General features: G+C 47.0%; 2 protein-coding genes across 2 annotated transcripts; both read right to left on the bottom strand.

The window, feature by feature from the left end:
• Positions 1-443: 443 nt before the first annotated feature.
• LOC127308704 (probable histidine kinase 2) lies at positions 444-2,053 on the bottom strand. The gene is made up of 2 exons (XM_051339609.2): positions 800-2,053; positions 444-705 (listed from the first exon to the last, which is right to left on the bottom strand). Exons 1-2 carry the CDS (start codon positions 2,039-2,041, stop codon positions 490-492), a joined length of 1,458 nt encoding a protein of 485 aa, XP_051195569.1. The 5' UTR covers positions 2,042-2,053; the 3' UTR covers positions 444-489.
• Positions 2,054-2,677: 624 nt separating this feature from the next.
• LOC127310712 (probable histidine kinase 2) lies at positions 2,678-17,166 on the bottom strand. The gene is made up of 6 exons (XM_071822042.1): positions 17,104-17,166; positions 14,268-14,483; positions 12,677-13,327; positions 10,884-11,250; positions 10,018-10,316; positions 2,678-2,746 (listed from the first exon to the last, which is right to left on the bottom strand). Exons 1-6 carry the CDS (start codon positions 17,164-17,166, stop codon positions 2,678-2,680), a joined length of 1,665 nt encoding a protein of 554 aa, XP_071678143.1.
• Positions 17,167-18,948: the final 1,782 nt, after the last annotated feature.

Raw genomic sequence — 18,948 nt, 5'->3', positions numbered from 1 at the left:
CCGAGTTGGAGGCGTCGACCTCCCACTGGAAGGTCACAAGCAGCTCCTACGTCAAGGAGCACTCAGTGCTTGAAAAGCTCAAGGCAGCCTCGAAAAATGCTGCCGGGGTGCTTTTGTGTATTGGCTGACGATACGAAATGGGCTTAGTAATAGAGGTGTTTTTGCAGTATTGAACGGAACCACCTGAGCGTACCAAATACTACTAGAATCCAATTCTGGAACGTGCACTCTTGCATTTAAGTGGACCCCCATCTTCCTAAGATCAGATTTTGTACCATAATTATATGTACTAATTATGTGTCCGCATTATGGTGTATATAGTATACTTGAGACTGATTTTATACTAATTGATCATTCTCTGCATTCAATCTTCAATTTTTTGACTGCTTTCTGCAACATAGATTTTCCAATCAACACGCGGGGTATTATATAATTACTGGAAAACTACACACGTCTCGATGCCACCAGAGAAACAAATATCATCATTCATCAGTTATGTTCCTTCCACACCTGATGAACAACCTCCACAAGTTGCTCCTTCTGTATTGGCTTAGTCAGGTGAAGATCCATCCCTGCTTGGATGGTCTTCTGCAGGTACTCCTCCTCAGAGTGCGCGGTCAGCGCGATGATTGGGGTGTGGATCCCGTAACGGCTTTCTTCCATGCGGATGCGCTTTGTCGCTTCATAGCCATCCATCACCGGCATCTGGAAACAAAGCAGATCGAGCGCAGTGTTAAAACCGTCATCAGAAACAAAAGATTAAATTGACTTGCTTGGCATCAAAAAATAGAAAATGTACCTGGCAATCCATGAATATCACGTCGTAGGGCAAGACCAACCGTTCCTCTGAAGAAGCACCACCACTTGCAATCTCAAGAGCATTGATGAACATTGCCACAGCCTCGGATCCATCCGCTGCTACCATAACAGTTGCACCTAGAGTGCTCAGCATTTTCTTTTGGATAAACTGCAGCACCCTCGTGTCTTCCACCAGCAGGACACGCTTCCCTTCCAGAGGCCTGTCATCTTCAAGCTTGGGAAGCTCCTGGGGCACTGCCGCCGCAGACGTGGTTTCAGATGACGCGGCAGTGGCCTCCAGAGGCTTGTCGTCTCCAAGCCTGGGCGGCTCCTGGGGCACTGTCACCGCAGATGTGATTTCAGATGACGCTGCAGCGGCCTGATCTGCGGTTGGCAGCTCATTGATGGTGACCCCAACCTGATGCGGAAGTTGTTGCGGAAACGGAGAGGCTTGGAGCTCTCTCATGACCTGGAGGAGCTGGCGCAGCCGAGAGCCGTGGATCGGCTTGCGCAGGTCCATGTCGCAGCTCGCCGCCTCCTTGAGCATCCTCAAATCCTCGGAGGAGGTCTTGAGGTCAGTAATGCAAGCCACCCTGCACGGAACTTGGTGCTTGATCCTCGCGAGGCTCGGCGCCTCCTGGAGGATCTCATTGAGCCTCCCACCGGAGATGTCGACAACAACGAGTAGGCCAAAGGGGTGGAGGTGCCCCACGTGGCTGCCGCTGCTGTTCCGTAGGACCTGGGTGACCATCTCTTTGGAGCTGAAGCAGCGGTCAGCTACACCTTCCAAGTCATCACCACCTCCCTGCGACGAAGAGATCGACGCTGGCCTAGACTGTGAGGCACCCACGGTGGCGCGTGCCTTTTCCATTGTCTGGGCGAGGAGCTCGGCACGCGGGACGGGCCAGACCTTCATCCCGACGTTCTCCATCCATGAATGGAGGATTCGCCGGGTCTCGTCCCCATGGACTAGGAGGACGCACTGCCCACCCTTGAAGCAGCCAGGCTCCCTGAATAGGGACGGCACCGCCCTCCCGTGCTCGATGTGCTCTTCAGCGTCGCTGATCTTGAGGAAGACGTTTAATCCGAAGCACGTTCCCGCTTCTCCTGGCTCTTTGTCCTTGATGCTTATTTCGCCACCCATCAAACGTACCTTATCAAAACAAGAACAACAAATAAGTAACAACATTGTAAAAAATACAAAGTAAATTAAAAAAACATCACAACTAGCAAAGTTATACATAGCCTGCAAACCAAAAAGTACACTAATACACAGTTGTCTCTAGCTTTTAAACCTAGTGAAAAATAGCTTTTGGATCAATATGTAGCCATCCTAATTTACAAACCAAAAAAAATATACCATTATTTTTACAAAAGTTGCAAAAGGACAAAAAGTATAAATTTTACTAGTCTATAATTTATGCATCCAGTCATACAACTATTTGATTGGATCACAATAAAAAGCAAAGGATTTTCAGGATCTAAAACGCAATATTGCAATTTCATGCCCAGTTGAATCCGGTGGGATTTTTATTTCTTTGATTGCATCACAAAGAAAACAAAGGGTTTTCTAAAGAAATCAAAGGATCATTTCCAAGAAGGTTGAGTGGATATAAAATTTATCATCAATATAGTGCAAACAAATCCTTAGAAAAAACTCTTTATGTAATTAAGTCCTACGATCAAGCAGCAAACATAGAAAATTTTATGTGAATTACAATCCTCCAAATTTCCTATGAATATCCTTTTAATAAAATAGATCCTTAGAATCACTATTCTAATTGTGGTAGTTAACATGAATAAATAATATAAGGACGGAAGCCACTTACAATGGATTGAACGATGCCTAGGCCTAGGCCGGTGCCACCATGCCCTTCTTTTACCTGAACGTAGTTTTCAAACACAGATTCCTTTTTTCCTTTGGGATCCCAACACCTGTATCAACTACCTCAAAGTAAAACTCAATAGCGTTAGGATCATTCTGAAGAAGTGATCGGCGAGCATTCTGCTCGGCACCTTCTTCCCTTGTTCCTAGCAGCCACCGATAGAACACGCTCGCACGCCAGTGGGGGGCGAACCTAGATGGGGTGTTGATCATGGAAGTCCTGTTGACGTCCGAAACCCACCGGCGGGCAGCGACGGGCAACACCGTAGAGCCGGGAACAACCTAGGGCTGCGGCTGGCCGAGGTCCCTCCGAGCGACGGCCCGCAAAGCCTTCTGGTCACACGTCCGATGCTGATGCAAGGGCGTGCCACCTGACCTATACCTGGTCAGGAAGGTGATGGAGATGCCTCGTTTAGTTTCCTGCATGGCATACACGTAAACATTAAATACGAGCCTCGATCGGCTCTCAGGTTATCCTGTGAATCGGCTCAGGGAGCCGATCCACCCATGATTCGTACGAGGTGCACGAATACATGGTGGTCCTGCTTGATCAAGATAAAGCTAATGAGATCTACGACGATTTAGGGTTTTCACCGCATAATCGGATCATCCTACTCAGGATTGGGCCTCGCGGCCACGCACGGTGATCATAAGCCGATCCTAGACAAGGCCTAAAAACCAACACGAGGTTGATCCCCGGAACATCCTGTCTAGGACTAGCGAACGACACCCTACGTGCCGCTGGATCCTCCAGCCCCTTGTAAGGCCTAACTATTGCAGATATTAAACTAATCCTTGATGAACAAGGAGCAACCGTAACGGATCAGATCTACTAAATAATGATCAAGCGGGGTGCCGCCCCCACACCTAAGATAGGTGTGAGGGCGGCTAGACATGCAAGGGTTGCACTACGATAGCATGTTACGCGAAGAACTATGCTAACCCTAACACATCCATGATAACTACGTTGCTCGCCATCAAAAAGGCTGCAGTACGAGCAACGCATGAACAACGTGGAGCTTGTGCTGCCTAGATCGCAAGATGCGATCTAGGCAGCATGTTGCTTACCGGTAGAAACCCTCGAGACGAAGGAGTTGGCGATGCGCCGAGATTGATTTGTTGGTTGAACGTTGGTTGTTGTTTATTCCATAAACCCTAGATACATATTTATAGTCCAGTGGACTTTCTAACTTAGACGTGCACCTAACCGTGCACGGGTAAAATTCTAACTAACCGACACGTATCCTAATATGTTACAGATACAAAGGCAAACTAGCCCAAACTCAGCATAACAGGCCGATTCACGTAATTCTTCCATGTATATTCTTCAAGTCCATCTTGATCGCGGCCCACCTCTAGCTCGGTCAAATTCTGGTGATAACACATGCCCCCCTGGTTTTGGAATTGGTAATTCCAAAATCACTCTGCTTTTTCTTCGTCGGGTCATGTCGTGGCAGAACCGTTGCAGTATCCGTCATCATGATGCCTTGCCTTCTCAACTTCTCCGTGTGACCTGGCAGTTTTTTTTTCTTTTAGGCACCACTTCCTCGGAAACTGCTGTGGCATTGAATTTCCACTATACCCCCTTTTATTTAACCGCTCCGCACAGTTTATTTCCGCATCTTCTTCGCATTAGCACTCCAAAAGCCCTCCTGTGCCACCATGTCTTCTTCCTCCTCTGCCTCATCGGATCTTTCCACCCAGTCCTCTTCCTCCCGCGAGCCGACGCCGGAACCGAACCCGGCGGAGGTCCACGCAGCCAACACCCGCCGCGCCATTGAGGCCGGGGAGGAGTCTAGCCATGACTTCTCCATCTGGTCGGAGGACGACAAGTCCCTGACCGACGGGGAAAGCGACCTCCGCTTCCTCGCCAGCGGGGAAACGGAGGAGGAGAGCGACGACGATCGCTTCTCCTGCGACTTCACCTCTCCCGAGGAGGTGGAGGAGGAAGAAGAGGAGGAGGAGGAGGACGACACCTCCTCCGACGAGCCGCCGGCCAAGCGGTTCTGCCCCTGGCCGGGGAACCTCAGCGACTTCGACAGCGACGACGACGACGCTGACGAAGAGGACGAGGACAATGAGGGCCCGATCGGCGGCCATTGGAGCGACGACGAGCCCGCCGGGAGCAGCGCCGACAGCGGCGACGACGGCGACGACAAGGGCAGTGACGGCCCGTAGATAGGACCTCTAGTATAGGACCAGTAGTAGTAGATGGGGCAATGTATCCCCTAGTACTTCCTTTTGAGAGCAATCAGCTCTTTTATGTAAGAAATCTATCAATGAAGAACTTTCCCCAATTTGATCTTGCCGATTTCCTTTGAGTTTAATTTAGCCGATTTCTTCTAATACTGATTTTGCCGATTTGTCCCCTCTGCCAATGCGTAATGAGCCGATAGCAACGCATCGGTCCTTTAAAATTCACCCTTCCATTCTTCAGCTGATGATTTTGAAATCTGGTGGATAATGTAGAATCTTCAGGGAAGCCTTTGAATCCAACCAAACCTAATGGTCTTTCTTTAACACTCATCATTTGTGAAGAAGGTTGCGACGAAAGACCAGCCGATGGTACCCCAATCGGCTCTTAAACAGAGCATCCACCAGGCCTGCTGCCCCCCGAGCCTTACTCGAGGCGAGAATGTCAGAGAGGACGCACCCAAGCCGATCACCTTTCCTCCTTAGAAAGCCGATATACCCCTTCTGTCAACATAGCTGAACTAGTACCAAAGGTTGAGAATCCTCGACAAGAAGGTACAGGAACCCGGATCGGCTCAAAGCAGCTGAAGAAGTTCTCATTGTTTTACCCCCGCGCAGAAGCAGAGGGCCCCACAGCTGAACTGGATTTGGTGGAGATCCGGTAAACCTCGTGTAATTGTACTAGAGTCGATGGCTGCGCATCGGTTTTGTTTCTTAGTTCTAAAGTCGATGCCCTTGCATCGGCTGTAAAAAAAAAAAAAATTTTTACTGGCCGATTTTCTCCTATCGGCCCGAATATTTCACTGCACACATGTTTTTTACTGCACATGTTCATCTGATTAGGTGCCCCACGAGCCGAATCTGCCAGCTGACTGCAGATATCGGCTTTTGTGGTTAGCCAGGGCACTGCACTTGCACGTCGGCTCCGCAAGGATTCGTGCTGATTTTCATCCGCCGACGTGGCCGCTGCCCAGTAGCTCGATGCTGAACACAAGCAGAACATGTGGTGAGGATAATTTTGGCCGATTGCTGGGATCGGCCTCCATATTGATTGAAGCGCTGACTGAAGGTTCTGTAATGCTCCTTCATAATTTTTGGGGCCGATCACAAGGATCAGCCTCGCCACGTTTGCTCGTCGCTTTGTTTCAGCTACTCAGTCAGGCTGGTGGATAAAACCAGCCCAACCTCTGACTTGATGCGCTTGCCGTCGTCCACCTTGAGTGCATCGTGTAATCGTGGAGCACTAAGCTCCGTCGGAAGGACGAGCACCATGTTTGTGCCAGCCGATGTTTCATCATCGGCTTTCCTTTGCTTGGGGCGCCACTCCATTTTTCGTGGACGACCCTCTTCGTCCAGGGTTCGCTGAACTTTCGCCGCCAGATCAGGTCGTGCCTTCCTTAACGTATGCAAGTATAACCTTTCGGCTTCCTCCAGGCCGCGCAATCGCTGAACCCTGCGCTTTTGTGAACGGCTGAGTCCATCAGGGCACCACCTTGGCCGGTGGTACCTGTCTTCTTCTTCTTGTCCCTCGTCTTCTGAATCCTCGAGATCTGCCCACCGAGGGGACTCAGCGCGTTTGCTTTGTGGCGGGAGAGGCCCTAAGCGCCTGAACACAGACACGTTGGCTGCCTCCTTCTTCTTCTGGTTGCATTCTGGGCAATTGCCGATTGTGGGCAATCGGCTCATTCCTGAATCCCAGCGTTGTACGAAGAAGGGGCAGTCCCAGTGCCTGTCGTTGTCATCTTGCTCCCTTGATTCTCCTTTGGCACGGCGCTCGTGTTCCTCCTCATCGTGACCGTGCCGATGATATCTTCTGGCTTCTCGAGCCAGACGATCTCTTTCATCATCATCACTGGATCGTCGGCGTCGGTCATACTGACTCACATACTTGTTGAGGAGGTGATCAGAGAGGGGTCGCTGATATCTCATGTTCTTCACTTCTCCCTCTGTGACGTAGCGCTTGCCATCATGACGGAGCCGATCGCGTGGAGCGGCCTCCTCTGTGTCCTTGCTACGAGAGCAGCTGCCCTCGTCTCCATCTTTGCCAGAGTGATGCCCAGGTCCTACCATGTTGATGCTGAACGAGGACCCTGGCTGGCAACCTTCAGGGTAAGTGCATTCCACCATGTTAACGGCGGGGAAGGGTTGGGTGTCGATCTTCATGGCGTACTGGTTGAAAATTAGACGCCCTTTTTCTATCGCCGCTTGGATGTGCTGACGCCATACCCTGCAGTCGTTAGTGGCATGGGAGAGCGAGTTGTGCCATTTGCAGTATGGCTTTCCGTTCAGCTCTTGCACCGTGGGGAATTTGAGACCTTCGGGAATCGTCAACTGCTTCTCCTTGAGCAGGAGGTCGAAGATTTGCTCAGTTTTGGTCACGTCAAAATCAAACCCCCGGGGCGGGCCTGGTGGCTTTACCCATTTGCAGGACACGGGGGTTCCTCCCCGAGTCCATTCAGCCACTGCTACCTCCTGATCTCCCGCAGAAACTTCGTCTTCCTCTGCATCGACCAGGACTACTGCACGTTTGAATTTGTCCTGCACGAGGTCCGGGTGGCGCTGTTCATATGCCGACAGTTTACGAACCATGTGCGCTGGTGAGGGATAGTACGCTTGGGAGGCCATGTCCTTGAGCGGTGTTGCGAGGCCCGCTACTGCCAACTCGACTGCTTCTTTTTCAGTTATACGAACCGAATAACATCGGTTCCTAAGATTCCTGAAGCGCTGGATGTATTCTGTCACAGTTTCTCCACGCTTCTGACGTAGTTGTGCTAGATCGGCAATGCCGGACTCGGAAGCCTCTGAATGGTACTGCATATGGAACTGTACTTACAACTGCTTCCAAGTCCGGATGGAGTCTGGTGGCAACGAGGTGTACCACCCGAAAGCCGATCCCGTGAGGGACTGTGAGAAGAGCCTCACGCGTAGCTGATCCGACACTGAGGCCGGTCCCAGTTGTGCCAAATATCGGCCTACGTGCTCGATGGAGCTGGAACCATCTGATCCACTGAATTTGGAGAAATCAGGGAGCCGATATTTAGGTGGTAGCGGGATCATCTCGTAGTCATCGGGGTACGGCTTGGAATAGCCGATTGCCCTCCTTTTCGGCACCATGCCGAACTGATCTCTCAGTATGGTACTGATCTGATCCGCTGTGCTGGCTGCAGGAGTTGAACTCTGAAGATTCGCCGGGGTGGCGTACTTAGCCAGCCATGTTTGCTTTTCCAGCTCTGAGCCAACTGCAGGAGCTGAGCTCTGGAGGTTCGTCGGGGTGGCGTACTTAGTCAGCCACGTCTGCTTCTCAAGATCTGTTGCTGACGTCCCTCCTGTTTTCCCAGAAGTCCCTGATGTTGTGGCCTGGTTTGTGAGCGCCCAGTTACCGCAATCTGGCACATACGTGCACGTGTACCCGTGAGGGATCTCCTTACGCGCCTCAGGCAAGAACTGGCAGTCACTAGGGTCACCACCGATCTTGTAGACGACGAATGCCGGTGAAGCCGGCACTTCTGGTGCTGCCAACGCAAATGGCAGCGGTGGACGGGACTGGAGTGGCAACTCTCCTTGATGCGTCCCGAGAGCTGGTCCTGACGGCGAGTACTGGTGCCTCATGATCTCCTGGATCACGCGAAGAGCGACACGCTCCAACGTGTTGACCAGGTTCTCAGAGTGGCGGTGTAGCGAGTGAGCCACCAGGTAGTTGATCTCCTGCCGCAGGGACCTGGTGCGTTCTTCCGACGGGGCAGAGAGGTCTATCCCATCTAGCGCACCATTAGGCGAGAACCCCTTCCACCTGATGCCATGTGAACGGGTTCTGTGGAAAGAGCCGATGAGGTCGGCCTCGAGGATGACCTTGATCTCGTCATACTTCTTCTTGAGCTCATCGGTCAGATCCTCGTACGTGACTGGAGTACCGTCCGCCATCTCAGATGTAGATGGCGATGTGGTTGATGCAGAAGCTTGTCCCACCGGGCGTGCCAGAATGTGTTGACGTCCGAAACCCACCGGCGGGCAGCGACGGGCAACACCGTAGAGCCGGGAACAACCTAGGGCTGCGGCTGGCCGAGGTCCCTCCGAGCGACGGCCCGCAAAGCCTTCTGGTCACATGTCCGATGCTGATGCAAGGGCGTGCCACCTGACCTATACCTGGTCAGGAAGGTGATGGAGATGCCTCGCTTAGTTTCCTGCATGGCATACACGTAAACATTAAATACGAGCCTCGATCGGCTCTCAGGTTATCCTGTGAATCGGCTCAGGGAGCCGATCCACCCATGATTCGTACGAGGTGCACGAATATATGGTGGTCCTGCTTGATCAAGATAAAGCTAATGAGATCTACGACGATTTAGGGTTTTCACCGCATAATCGGATCATCCTACTCAGGATTGGGCCTCGCGGCCACGCACGGTGATCATAAGCCGATCCTAGACAAGGCCTAAAAACCAACACGAGGTTGATCCCCGGAACATCCTGTCTAGGACTAGCGAACGACACCCTACGTGCCGCTGGATCCTCCAGCCCCTTGCAAGACCTAACTATTGCAGATATTAAACTAATCCTTGATGAACAAGGAGCAACCGTAACGGATCAGATCTACTAAATAATGATCAAGCGGGGTGCCGCCCCCACACCTAAGATAGGTGTGAGGGCGGCTAGACATGCAAGGGTTGCACTACGATAGCATGTTACGCGAAGAACTATGCTAACCCTAACACATCCATGATAACTACGTTGCTCGCCATCAAAAAGGCTTCAGTACGAGCAACGCATGAACAACGTGGAGCTTGTGCTGCCTAGATCGCAAGATGCGATCTAGGCAGCATGTTGCTTACCGGTAGAAACCCTCGAGACGAAGGAGTTGGCGATGCGCCGAGATTGATTTGTTGGTTGAACGTTGGTTGTTGTTTATTCCATAAACCCTAGATACATATTTATAGTCCAGGGGACTTTCTAACTTAGACGTGCACCTAACCGTGCACGGGTAAAATTCTAACTAACCGACACGTATCCTAATATGAGGCAAACTAGCCCAAACTCAGCATAACAGGCCGATTCACGTAATTCTTCCATGTATATTCTTCAAGTCCATCTTGATCGCGGCCCACCTCTGGCTCGGTCAAATTCTGGTGATAACAAGTCCTTGCGATAGGGCGGTTGGCCCAGGCGCGGAGCACGACGTGGCCGTCGTGCGTGAACTTGATGGCATTTCCAAGAAGGTTGTCGAGGATCTGTTTGAAGCGCTTGCAGTCACCGATGACAACATCGCATCGAAGAACAGAGAAGTCACAGGGGTCCCAAATCACCTCAATGCCTCTAGACATACCGACGACGTTCGCCATGTCCATGGATTCTTCAAGGACGTCAGCCATGCTGAACTGCACCTCCTCCAATTGCATCTTCCCGGACTCCACCTTGCCCATGTCTAGTATGGTATTAAGTATATCTGCAACACACATGTTACATATATGGGTTGAATCAACATATGCTGAACAAAGAAACTTATTGTGCATCCGAGTACGCACATAACTAAGATGGAGCCTCAATGTGCTCTTACATCCGAAAACGTACACATCCAAGATGAATCGTACATTTGATAAGATATTAGCCTAACTCTTTAATATACAAAGACTACACACATGGTGTGGCTAATATGAATGCGACCATCTATGTGAAATTGTGAACTACTCAAAACATTATATATATTCTTTCTTGGGAACTAAATGAATGTTAACTCGTCAAAAAATAGAACTGCACGCTGTAGAAACTGTGGACTACATTTTTTCTACTGGAAAAAAAGATACAACTGAACTGTTGCACATTTTACAAATAAAAATTGTGAACTCATTATTTGTGCAACCTCACTTTATATGACGTGCAAATCTGTAGTGACGTGATTACATTAATTATCTAAATTACCATGGACGAATCACATCTTGCAAAAAAAAAGTGGCAAGTATACATGGCATGCATGGTACGTAGCTAGGGAGATATATGGATGTATGGAACTAACCAAAGAGCTTGTTGGTGCCAATCTTCATCTGGTCGAGGTAGTAGGTGAGGTTGGGATTTGCTCGCGCCTCCGTTCGGGAGACATCGATGAGTCCAGCGACGGCGGCAAGCGAGGAGCGGATGTCGTGGATGGCGGACGCGAATGCGTTGCTCTTATTCATGCTCTTGCGCTCTGCCTGCTGGAGCGCTTCCTTCTGCCTCATGAGCTCACCCTGGAGCGCTGCCTCCCGCGACCCCGACCGCCACAACGCCCGTGCCATGAAGAAGCACGCCACAACCACCATGAGCGCGAGCAAGCACACGACAGAGACCACTGCCACCCCTATCTCGGGAAACATAGCCTCCTTTTGCCACACCAGCCGGAGTCCCTGAAGAAAAAGGAGATAATTATCTCTGTACATGTTAATACTTGTAACAACGTAAATAAGGGATTGTTTGGATAGCTGCTTTGTAGAGATCGAATCAGTTATGGATAAATGCAATTTTGAGGCTAGCGACAGCCTAAAACTTTGTTTGGGTGCACCAACTAATACGTGGATAATCAAACTCGGTTTCCGTAACATCCAAAATATGCGTTTTTGAAAAAACGGGTCAGAGACATTTTTGTGAAAACGTGTTTTACCTAAGGAAACTCGATTTTCACGATAAGAAGGCCGGCGACTGTCCGGCGTCCGCGCGCGAGTCCCCGATGATGCGTCAGCACTGGCTTAAGAGGCGACAGCCACGTTCCTGTTGGCTGCAGACTAGGCTTAGCGGGCGGTGGTGCCGGACTGGCGGCCGACGACGCAGCTGAGGCTGGGGCCTTGCTTATGGGTGCCGCCGTACTCCACGGTGTGAGGGAAAGCTAGCCCTGTTGCCGGCTTGAGCGTCACCGCACGAATCCAACAATTCGATCGGATGATTCCTTTCGTGCCTGCATGTGGAATCGATTGATTTGCTTCTAATTAAGGAGCACAGCCAGAAGGTTCCACAAATTAAGCCTGGTGTTCGGTGTCTTTCGCTTGGAAAATAATTCCAAATACAGAAAATCTCTTCCTCCCCGTAATACTCGTACTCAACTAATATTGACGCCGTAGTAATGGTCCTGCTACAGCAGCCGGTGTCCTCCGGCGAAGTGGCCACGCGCGCCGTCCACCGCCACCACGCTTCACAGCTTGGGCCTCACGGCCATCACCGCCATATAAAAAGGAAGAACGCCGCCAAGACGACGGCCTGTCTTTTCACCGGTGGAGGCACAGCAGCCACGAACAATTACGCCGAAGAATAGGGCCGAGTTATAGCCGCCGTCTCGTCGGACACGCCGCCGACGGCAAGAAGTCGGGAGAGCTCGCGCTGAAACCGGGAACAAGGCGGCGCTCGAGCAGGACCACAAGTTCTAGGCTGTTGTCTCGCCAGAACGTCGGTCGGCAAGATGGCTCCTCCGGTCCCTCCCCGTTCGTTAAAAATGGTCACGCCAGCCAAACATGATTTTTCATCAGCTTATTCTTAGCCAAGATGTTAGTAAAACCGGTTATCCTAAATATTCTATTAAAACTCATTTTCTATAAACTGAACCATAAACCACGTTACCAAAACAACCACTAAATGTATGAGTGTATGTCACAGTTCTACATCTCAAAAAGATGTGATGCGATGCGTGTGCTACCGGTCGGTACGCGCCCGGGCCATAGTATGCTAGATCCACCCCTGTTAGATATGTTGTGTAGTACGTGTGTATCCCCTAAAAAAAATAAAGTACGTTGGGATGATGCATGCTCCCCTAATAAACAAGATGGATGTTACATACACACGTACCAGGTGTACTCCTATGGAGAGGTTGAAGCTCGTGCACGCGACTCTGTACTCCCTTTGGTGGGACCCGATCCGAACGTTATGGAGCTCTAGCTTGGGAGCTTCAAAGGTGGACGCGGTGCATTTGATATCTGAGAACAGATCCTCCATCTTCTTTTTCGCGTCAGAACCAACGACCAAAGGTTTATAACCTGTAGATGTGTTGTGCTTAGTGTCGATGATCGAGTAGTATGCGTCCACGGAGCCGAAGCCTACAGCGGCCCGATCGACGATCGGTAGAACGTCCCTAATAGGGACGGAGGCGAAGACCACGCCGGCGTCACCGACTGGTGCGGATAAAACCACCATCTGGATGCTTGGGCGGGCCAACCCGGCCCCGAGGGCCACCAGTGAGCTGCTCTTGGCGTCCGCTAGAGCCCGTGCGGCGTTTGGCAGGCGCTTCGGCGGTGGCATTGCCGTGACGGATCCGACGGGGACACCGGTCACCGGATCAACGGCCTGCTTGTACCACTTGCCGCGGTTGCTGATGAACATCTTTCTGGGCCGGCTGTCCTTGCCACGGTAGTAGGTGAAGGAGGAGCCGTCGATGCTGGTGTATGACATCTCAGCCACGTGCGGCTGCATTGCGAACGCCATGAACAAGTTTTGTTCCACCTGACATATCAACACGTACAAGATTATACATGAGTAATTCGGAGTAGAGTACATTTGAACTAATTTAGCCGTACATAGGTGTGTACATCTTGTTTTGGGAGTGTTCATAATTACCAAATTAACATGGTACGAACAGGCCATATTTTTCCAACTAAGAAAATATTTTTTTGCATATACACATAATGTTTACTCAATATTTCAAAATATCTTCTTAAATGCCCAATTTTATTACAGTATTTTTTATTTGCCACCTAACATGTCAACATATACCGGAATATACATGAGTAATTCATGAGAGTAGAAAATTAACTCTTCGTACAACATATATACCGGAATATACATGAGTATTTTTTTTGCCACCTAACATGTCAACACATGCGATGGGTGTAATAAATCCACTCTCATAGTAGAATTAAACTAATTTAGCTCTTCGTACATGTTTACATCTACTTTTTGGACGTGTTCATAATTATCAAATTAACATTGTATGAAGAGGTCATATTTTTCATTCTAACAAAATATTTATGGATAATAATTACTCAATATTTCAAAATATCTGCATAAATGCGTAAATTTATCACAGTATATTACATTGTACAGTACAGTGATTAGTACATATTACGTTTCCATCTAAAGATTGTGTTTGGAAAGGAAAGTGGAAAGTGCATAAAAATTACTAATTAGTCGTGCATGCATTGCAAAATATTTTTACAACTAAGAAAAAATATGGTTTGCGTACACATATAAGATCAATATTACAAAATATATTCATTAATGCTCAAATTTATATCACTGTATATCAAAACATATACCAGAGTGATTAATACGTATTATATTTTTTAAAGTTTTATAAGATTGTGTTTGGAAAGGAAAGTGCATCAACATTAGTCATGCATGCATATTGCCAAAAAAAAAGGCATAACAAAATCAAGGCACTTACGCGAGATAAGCGATTCATGTTGCTCGTAGCCGCTAGATTGTCTGCAACTACGAAGGCGGAATGGTTGGCTGCCAGGATAGCCTGCATGCCGATGGCGACGTGGTCCAGCGACGCGTACATGTTGCTGGACACAGCAGCACTAGTGGCTTCTTTTACATGCCTAGAGATGGAAATGTAGGCCAGAGCTACCACGAGAATGGTCGCTCCATGGGCAACCTGCATATGCATATACAGTTGGCGCCTTTTAATATAAACATCAAATAGCAATACATGTATATATAATTAAGTGTTTCCAGTAGATAGTATCCAAAAGCAATGTCCATACTAAATAATTTATAAATATCATCGCCAAACCTAAACATACTTTACGAATGGGTCTACTTGTCAGCAGGGTCTGCCCGGTTTGCAATGTTGCATCAGGGCATAAAGTGTGTTGTGCTACCTGCTAATTCGTGGAGATATCGTGGTTGCATTTTTTTTTTGTTTAGTCTACCGTATGTACTGAGTCATTCGTGGAGATATTGTGCTTACATCTTTTTGTTTTGCTTAAAGTTATTCATGGAGAATGATGCCACATTCTCCTCTTTCGCATATCATTTTCATTTATTTTCACACCTCATTAATGTATATATGATATATAGGTCTCTTTTGAAATATTCAAAAGATTGCGAAATAATAAATGGTTTTCCGGCTCACTAGGACGTGACAAAGGGATGTTGCCACGTGTCTCCACTCATGTAACGCTAACATTTTTCATGACTTTCGATCTGTAGTTGCAAGTAGTAAGGCAGAACATCAAGTGTTTAAACTCGTCTAACGGTAACTTTTGTCGCGACATTCGATAGAAGATGCAACTATTAAGTCGAGATTTCGAGCGTTCTACTCATCTAGAGGTAATGTTTGCCATGACATTCCATGTCTGTAGATTCAAGTGTTTTCATGTATCTAAGGGAACGATGTGGTGACATTCCATCAGTAAGTGTAAGTACATAAAAGTGAATTTCAAAATGATGACAGGTTACATTGTTATTTTGATGGACCGAATCTACTCAAGAATATGTAGGTTTGAAAAATAATGTCACTTTTCTACGTATCATTTGTATTTATTTTGTTTTTTTATGATACGCAAAATACTTGCATGTCATTTCCTTTAAGATTGGGAGAAGTTATATATTCCGGGATTGAAGCAAAAAATGAAAACAAGATAGATCCACCAAATGGAAGAATCAGAACTACTGACAGGGGAAGAAAAAACTATAATCTACATCATTAATACTTAAAATATTGCAAAATAAATATGCAGAAAGTGACATCAATTTTCATATATACTATTTATTAAAATATTAATATCACTAGTGTATATTTTGATATATGAGTGGAAACGGTTATTTTCTTGTCTCATTAATGTATATGATATCAAAATCTTTATCAAATATTTAAAAGAATGCACAACCATAATTTTTTTTTGTTTACGGGGCGTGACAAGGGATGCTGCCACATGTCTCCACTCATCCAATGGTAATAATTTTCATGAGTCACGATTTGTAGTTGCAAGTAGTAAGGCAGGCCACCAAGTGTTTTTGCTCGTCTAACGGTAATTTTTGTCGCAACATTCGATAGAAGATGAAAGTATTAAGTTGAGGTTTTGAGCGCTCTACTCATAAAGAGGTCTCATTTGCATTGACATTCTAAGTCAAGATTAAAATTGTATCCACTCATCTAACGGTTTTATTTGTCACGACATTACATCGGTAAGTGCAAGTACGTAAAACGTAAAGTTCGAAGTGTATCAATCATCTTGGAATCTCATCAATAGGTGAGATACTTGCACTTACGACAAAGTGTGTCCCCCTACTTGCGACAAGCACAGGCTGGCTCGCCACCGCCTCATGAAATTGGAAGGATACAACATATTTAGTAGGGCATTCGACATATGTAGGTTTGACACATTTAGTAGTACATCACAATATAAAGAAAACATTAGTAGAGCATACAAGAAAGTATGTTCCCCTAGTTGCGACAAGCCCGGGCTAGCTTGCCACCCCTCATGAACTTGGAAGGATATTCGTGTTGCATGTAGTGGAAGCTTACGGGATAAAAACTATATGTGTCAAACTTCTCTAGCCCATACACATAACACACATGGGAGGATATCATTGTCATCTTGTATGGTAAAATTGTCTCTAACTTAAGAGCTTATGTCTCACATAAGTATGAGGATATTCCTAAAGGCGGAATGTTGCAACATAAAAACTATAGTTTACAGGCCGAGTTAATAATGCCTCACATGAGCGGGGAGGGCAAAGACTCAAGTTTACAGGCGCAAATTATAGATCAAATTATTCAAAAAGTCATCAGCCAGGGAAGCTGAGACATCCCACGCAACGTCCATATGGTCTCCTACCAACTAGGACTAAAGCAACGGCCAAAGAACAAGTGATCTCTAGTCTGTAAGTGGTTTGATCTGCAAAGGAGACACAAAAACTCTTCCGTGATGTTAAAGTGGCGTCTACGAAGCATGTCACTCGTGTTTAATCTGTCAATTAAGAAGAGCCAAGAGAAGACCCAATGCATTATATTGCATCCGGATTTTCATATAGCGGGATGGCAGACTGGCCGGGCTCTGGACAAGATGATGAAAACAATGAACTATCTAGTCTAGATATATATCTTAAGGCCACGCAACACACCACGTGGGAGGATATAATGGACCAGATCTTACAAAATGTGAAAAAAATACGCATATACTTTCAGCTGAAAAATAAGCCATTAGCCATGACTTCAATAAAATTTAAAAAAAAACTATGGGACAGATAGACCTGTGTCCTCTACGTACCGGAGGGATAAAGGCCAGGAAGTGCTTGAAGCGAGTACCACACTTTCGAATCCCTTCAGCCATCCCGTTGGGTGTCGCAAATTGCAAACTACTGTATAGAAATTGATCTTTCTTAGTTTACGTATTTCATAGAATAAATGCCCTCCTTTTATAATGTCTGGAGGGAAACCTAGAATACATGGTATTTCGAAACTGTGGCCTCGAAACTACCATACACTCAGCCGCTTGTTTTGAATTAAACCGTGTATGTGTATAGTGCTATTTATTTTCCTTTAATTTGCTTTTATTATTCCTTCTATATCAGTTCTTCACAGTAGTAGTGGAAAAAAGATATTGTACGTAATCTACAAGATCCTCTCCCATGATAGATTTTTATTTGAAAGATCATGGTAGATTACTACCAGCCACGTGATGTCAATAACAAAGTATCATTCTCTCGTGGAAGCTAGTGATATAATATCGTGATATAATAGGAAAAATCTTCCAATTAGGGATCATTAACTCACTACAATTCTTTTGTAATCTTGACGCTATTTCTTTGCGAAAAGGACTCTATTGACTAAAACAACGGTGCACACCCTGAAAAATAAAAAAATGCATCGTGGTCCCTATGGCTGAATGCATTCTTCCTCATGAACGAACCGATTGTGTGCCGCCGATGCTCCTCCATCATAGAGGCAGCCTGCCATTGTTGATTGTGTATGGGAAGTCATCAAGGTGATGACCTGGCATAAAAAAAAAGCTCGGAGAAGATACCGTCGAAGTCATCGTTGTTGAAAGATCCAAATATTCAAGATCTTAATCTCCAAAAATATTCATACGCCTTATGTTGGTACCGGAGGCCGCACCAACAAGGTGGAGAGGAGGGAAGAAAAAACTACAAAGGGAATCCTCCGCCACCGTGCCGAAAAACATTGCAAACCCTAACCTCAACGACAAGAGAGGCCGATGGGAATCTAGGCCAATAAGCCATCGACGTCGTCGCAGCCGACACTGTCGAGATCAAGAAGCTCGAGGGGGGGGGGGGGATTATTTGCCATCTCGGCACCGTCGCCACCATCAGCGAAGTGTCAACCGAGATCCCTACTAAAAGCCTCGAGCCAGGGGAAAACCATGACTCTAGCCAGTAGATCAGGGCCTCCCCGCACTCCCACATCGGTCGAGCTAGCGGAGGAGGAGGGGGTGACGGTCTATTGACAAGGGAGGAGTGGCGGCATGGAGCGCCCACAAGATGAGCTCTCTAGGGTTTTCTCTACCTCACGCGACGGAGGTCCTATGTTGATGCTATATATAGAGCGTGTATTCGTCCCGGTGTCTCACATTGAGCTATCTCAGATATTAAAACGACAATTCAGGTTGTGTCCCTCATTAAAACTCCATCAAAAAGTTGCGTGCCTATCAAATTCAATTCATTATTAGATAAAAAAATATCTCGAATTAAGCACGGAAATTGGAAAATTCCATTTGTTGATATTTACTGTCAAACTTTGGATTAGAATATAAGACTAAGTTGGTATCTGGATCAAACATATTGTGCAGTTGTTCATACATGTTTACAACTTTACATGTTATTATTTTGGGCATGTTCATAACTATCAGCTTTGTATGAAACATGCCATATTTCTATCAAGTACTCCCTCCGTCCCACAAAAAATTTGTCAACTTTATCAAAATTTAGATATATCTACCTACTAGATAGTGTTTAGACACATCCAAATTTTGACAAAGTTCCAACACTTTTGGTGGGATGGGGGAGTACATTCCTTTAATATATGCTAAAATTTGGTTGTATAGATATACAAATGCTCAGTTTTTCGAACAATCTTTATAAATGCTCATACTTTT

The sequence above is a fragment of the Lolium perenne genome, chromosome 6 (assembly GCF_019359855.2).
Source record: "Lolium perenne isolate Kyuss_39 chromosome 6, Kyuss_2.0, whole genome shotgun sequence".
Taxonomy (NCBI): Eukaryota; Viridiplantae; Streptophyta; class Magnoliopsida; order Poales; family Poaceae; genus Lolium; species Lolium perenne.
The sequence above is the reverse complement of the archived record's forward strand: the minus strand, read 5'-3'. Positions and strand labels throughout refer to the sequence as shown.

Coding starts and splice junctions, on each gene's coding strand:
- LOC127308704 (XM_051339609.2), bottom strand. CDS start 2,041: ATGTATAACTTTGCTAGTTGTGATGTTTTTTTAATTTACTTTGTATTT. Junction 706..799: donor TGATATTCATGGATTGCCAG/GTACATTTTCTA, acceptor CTTTGTTTCCAG/ATGCCGGTGATGGATGGCTA.
- LOC127310712 (XM_071822042.1), bottom strand. CDS start 17,166: ATGGCTGAAGGGATTCGAAAGTGTGGTACTCGCTTCAAGCACTTCCTG. Junction 11,251..12,676: donor TCTCCATAGGAGTACACCTG/GTACGTGTGTAT, acceptor CTTTTTCTTCAG/GGACTCCGGCTGGTGTGGCA. Junction 10,317..10,883: donor TGGCACCAACAAGCTCTTTG/GTTAGTTCCATA, acceptor TGTGTGTTGCAG/ATATACTTAATACCATACTA.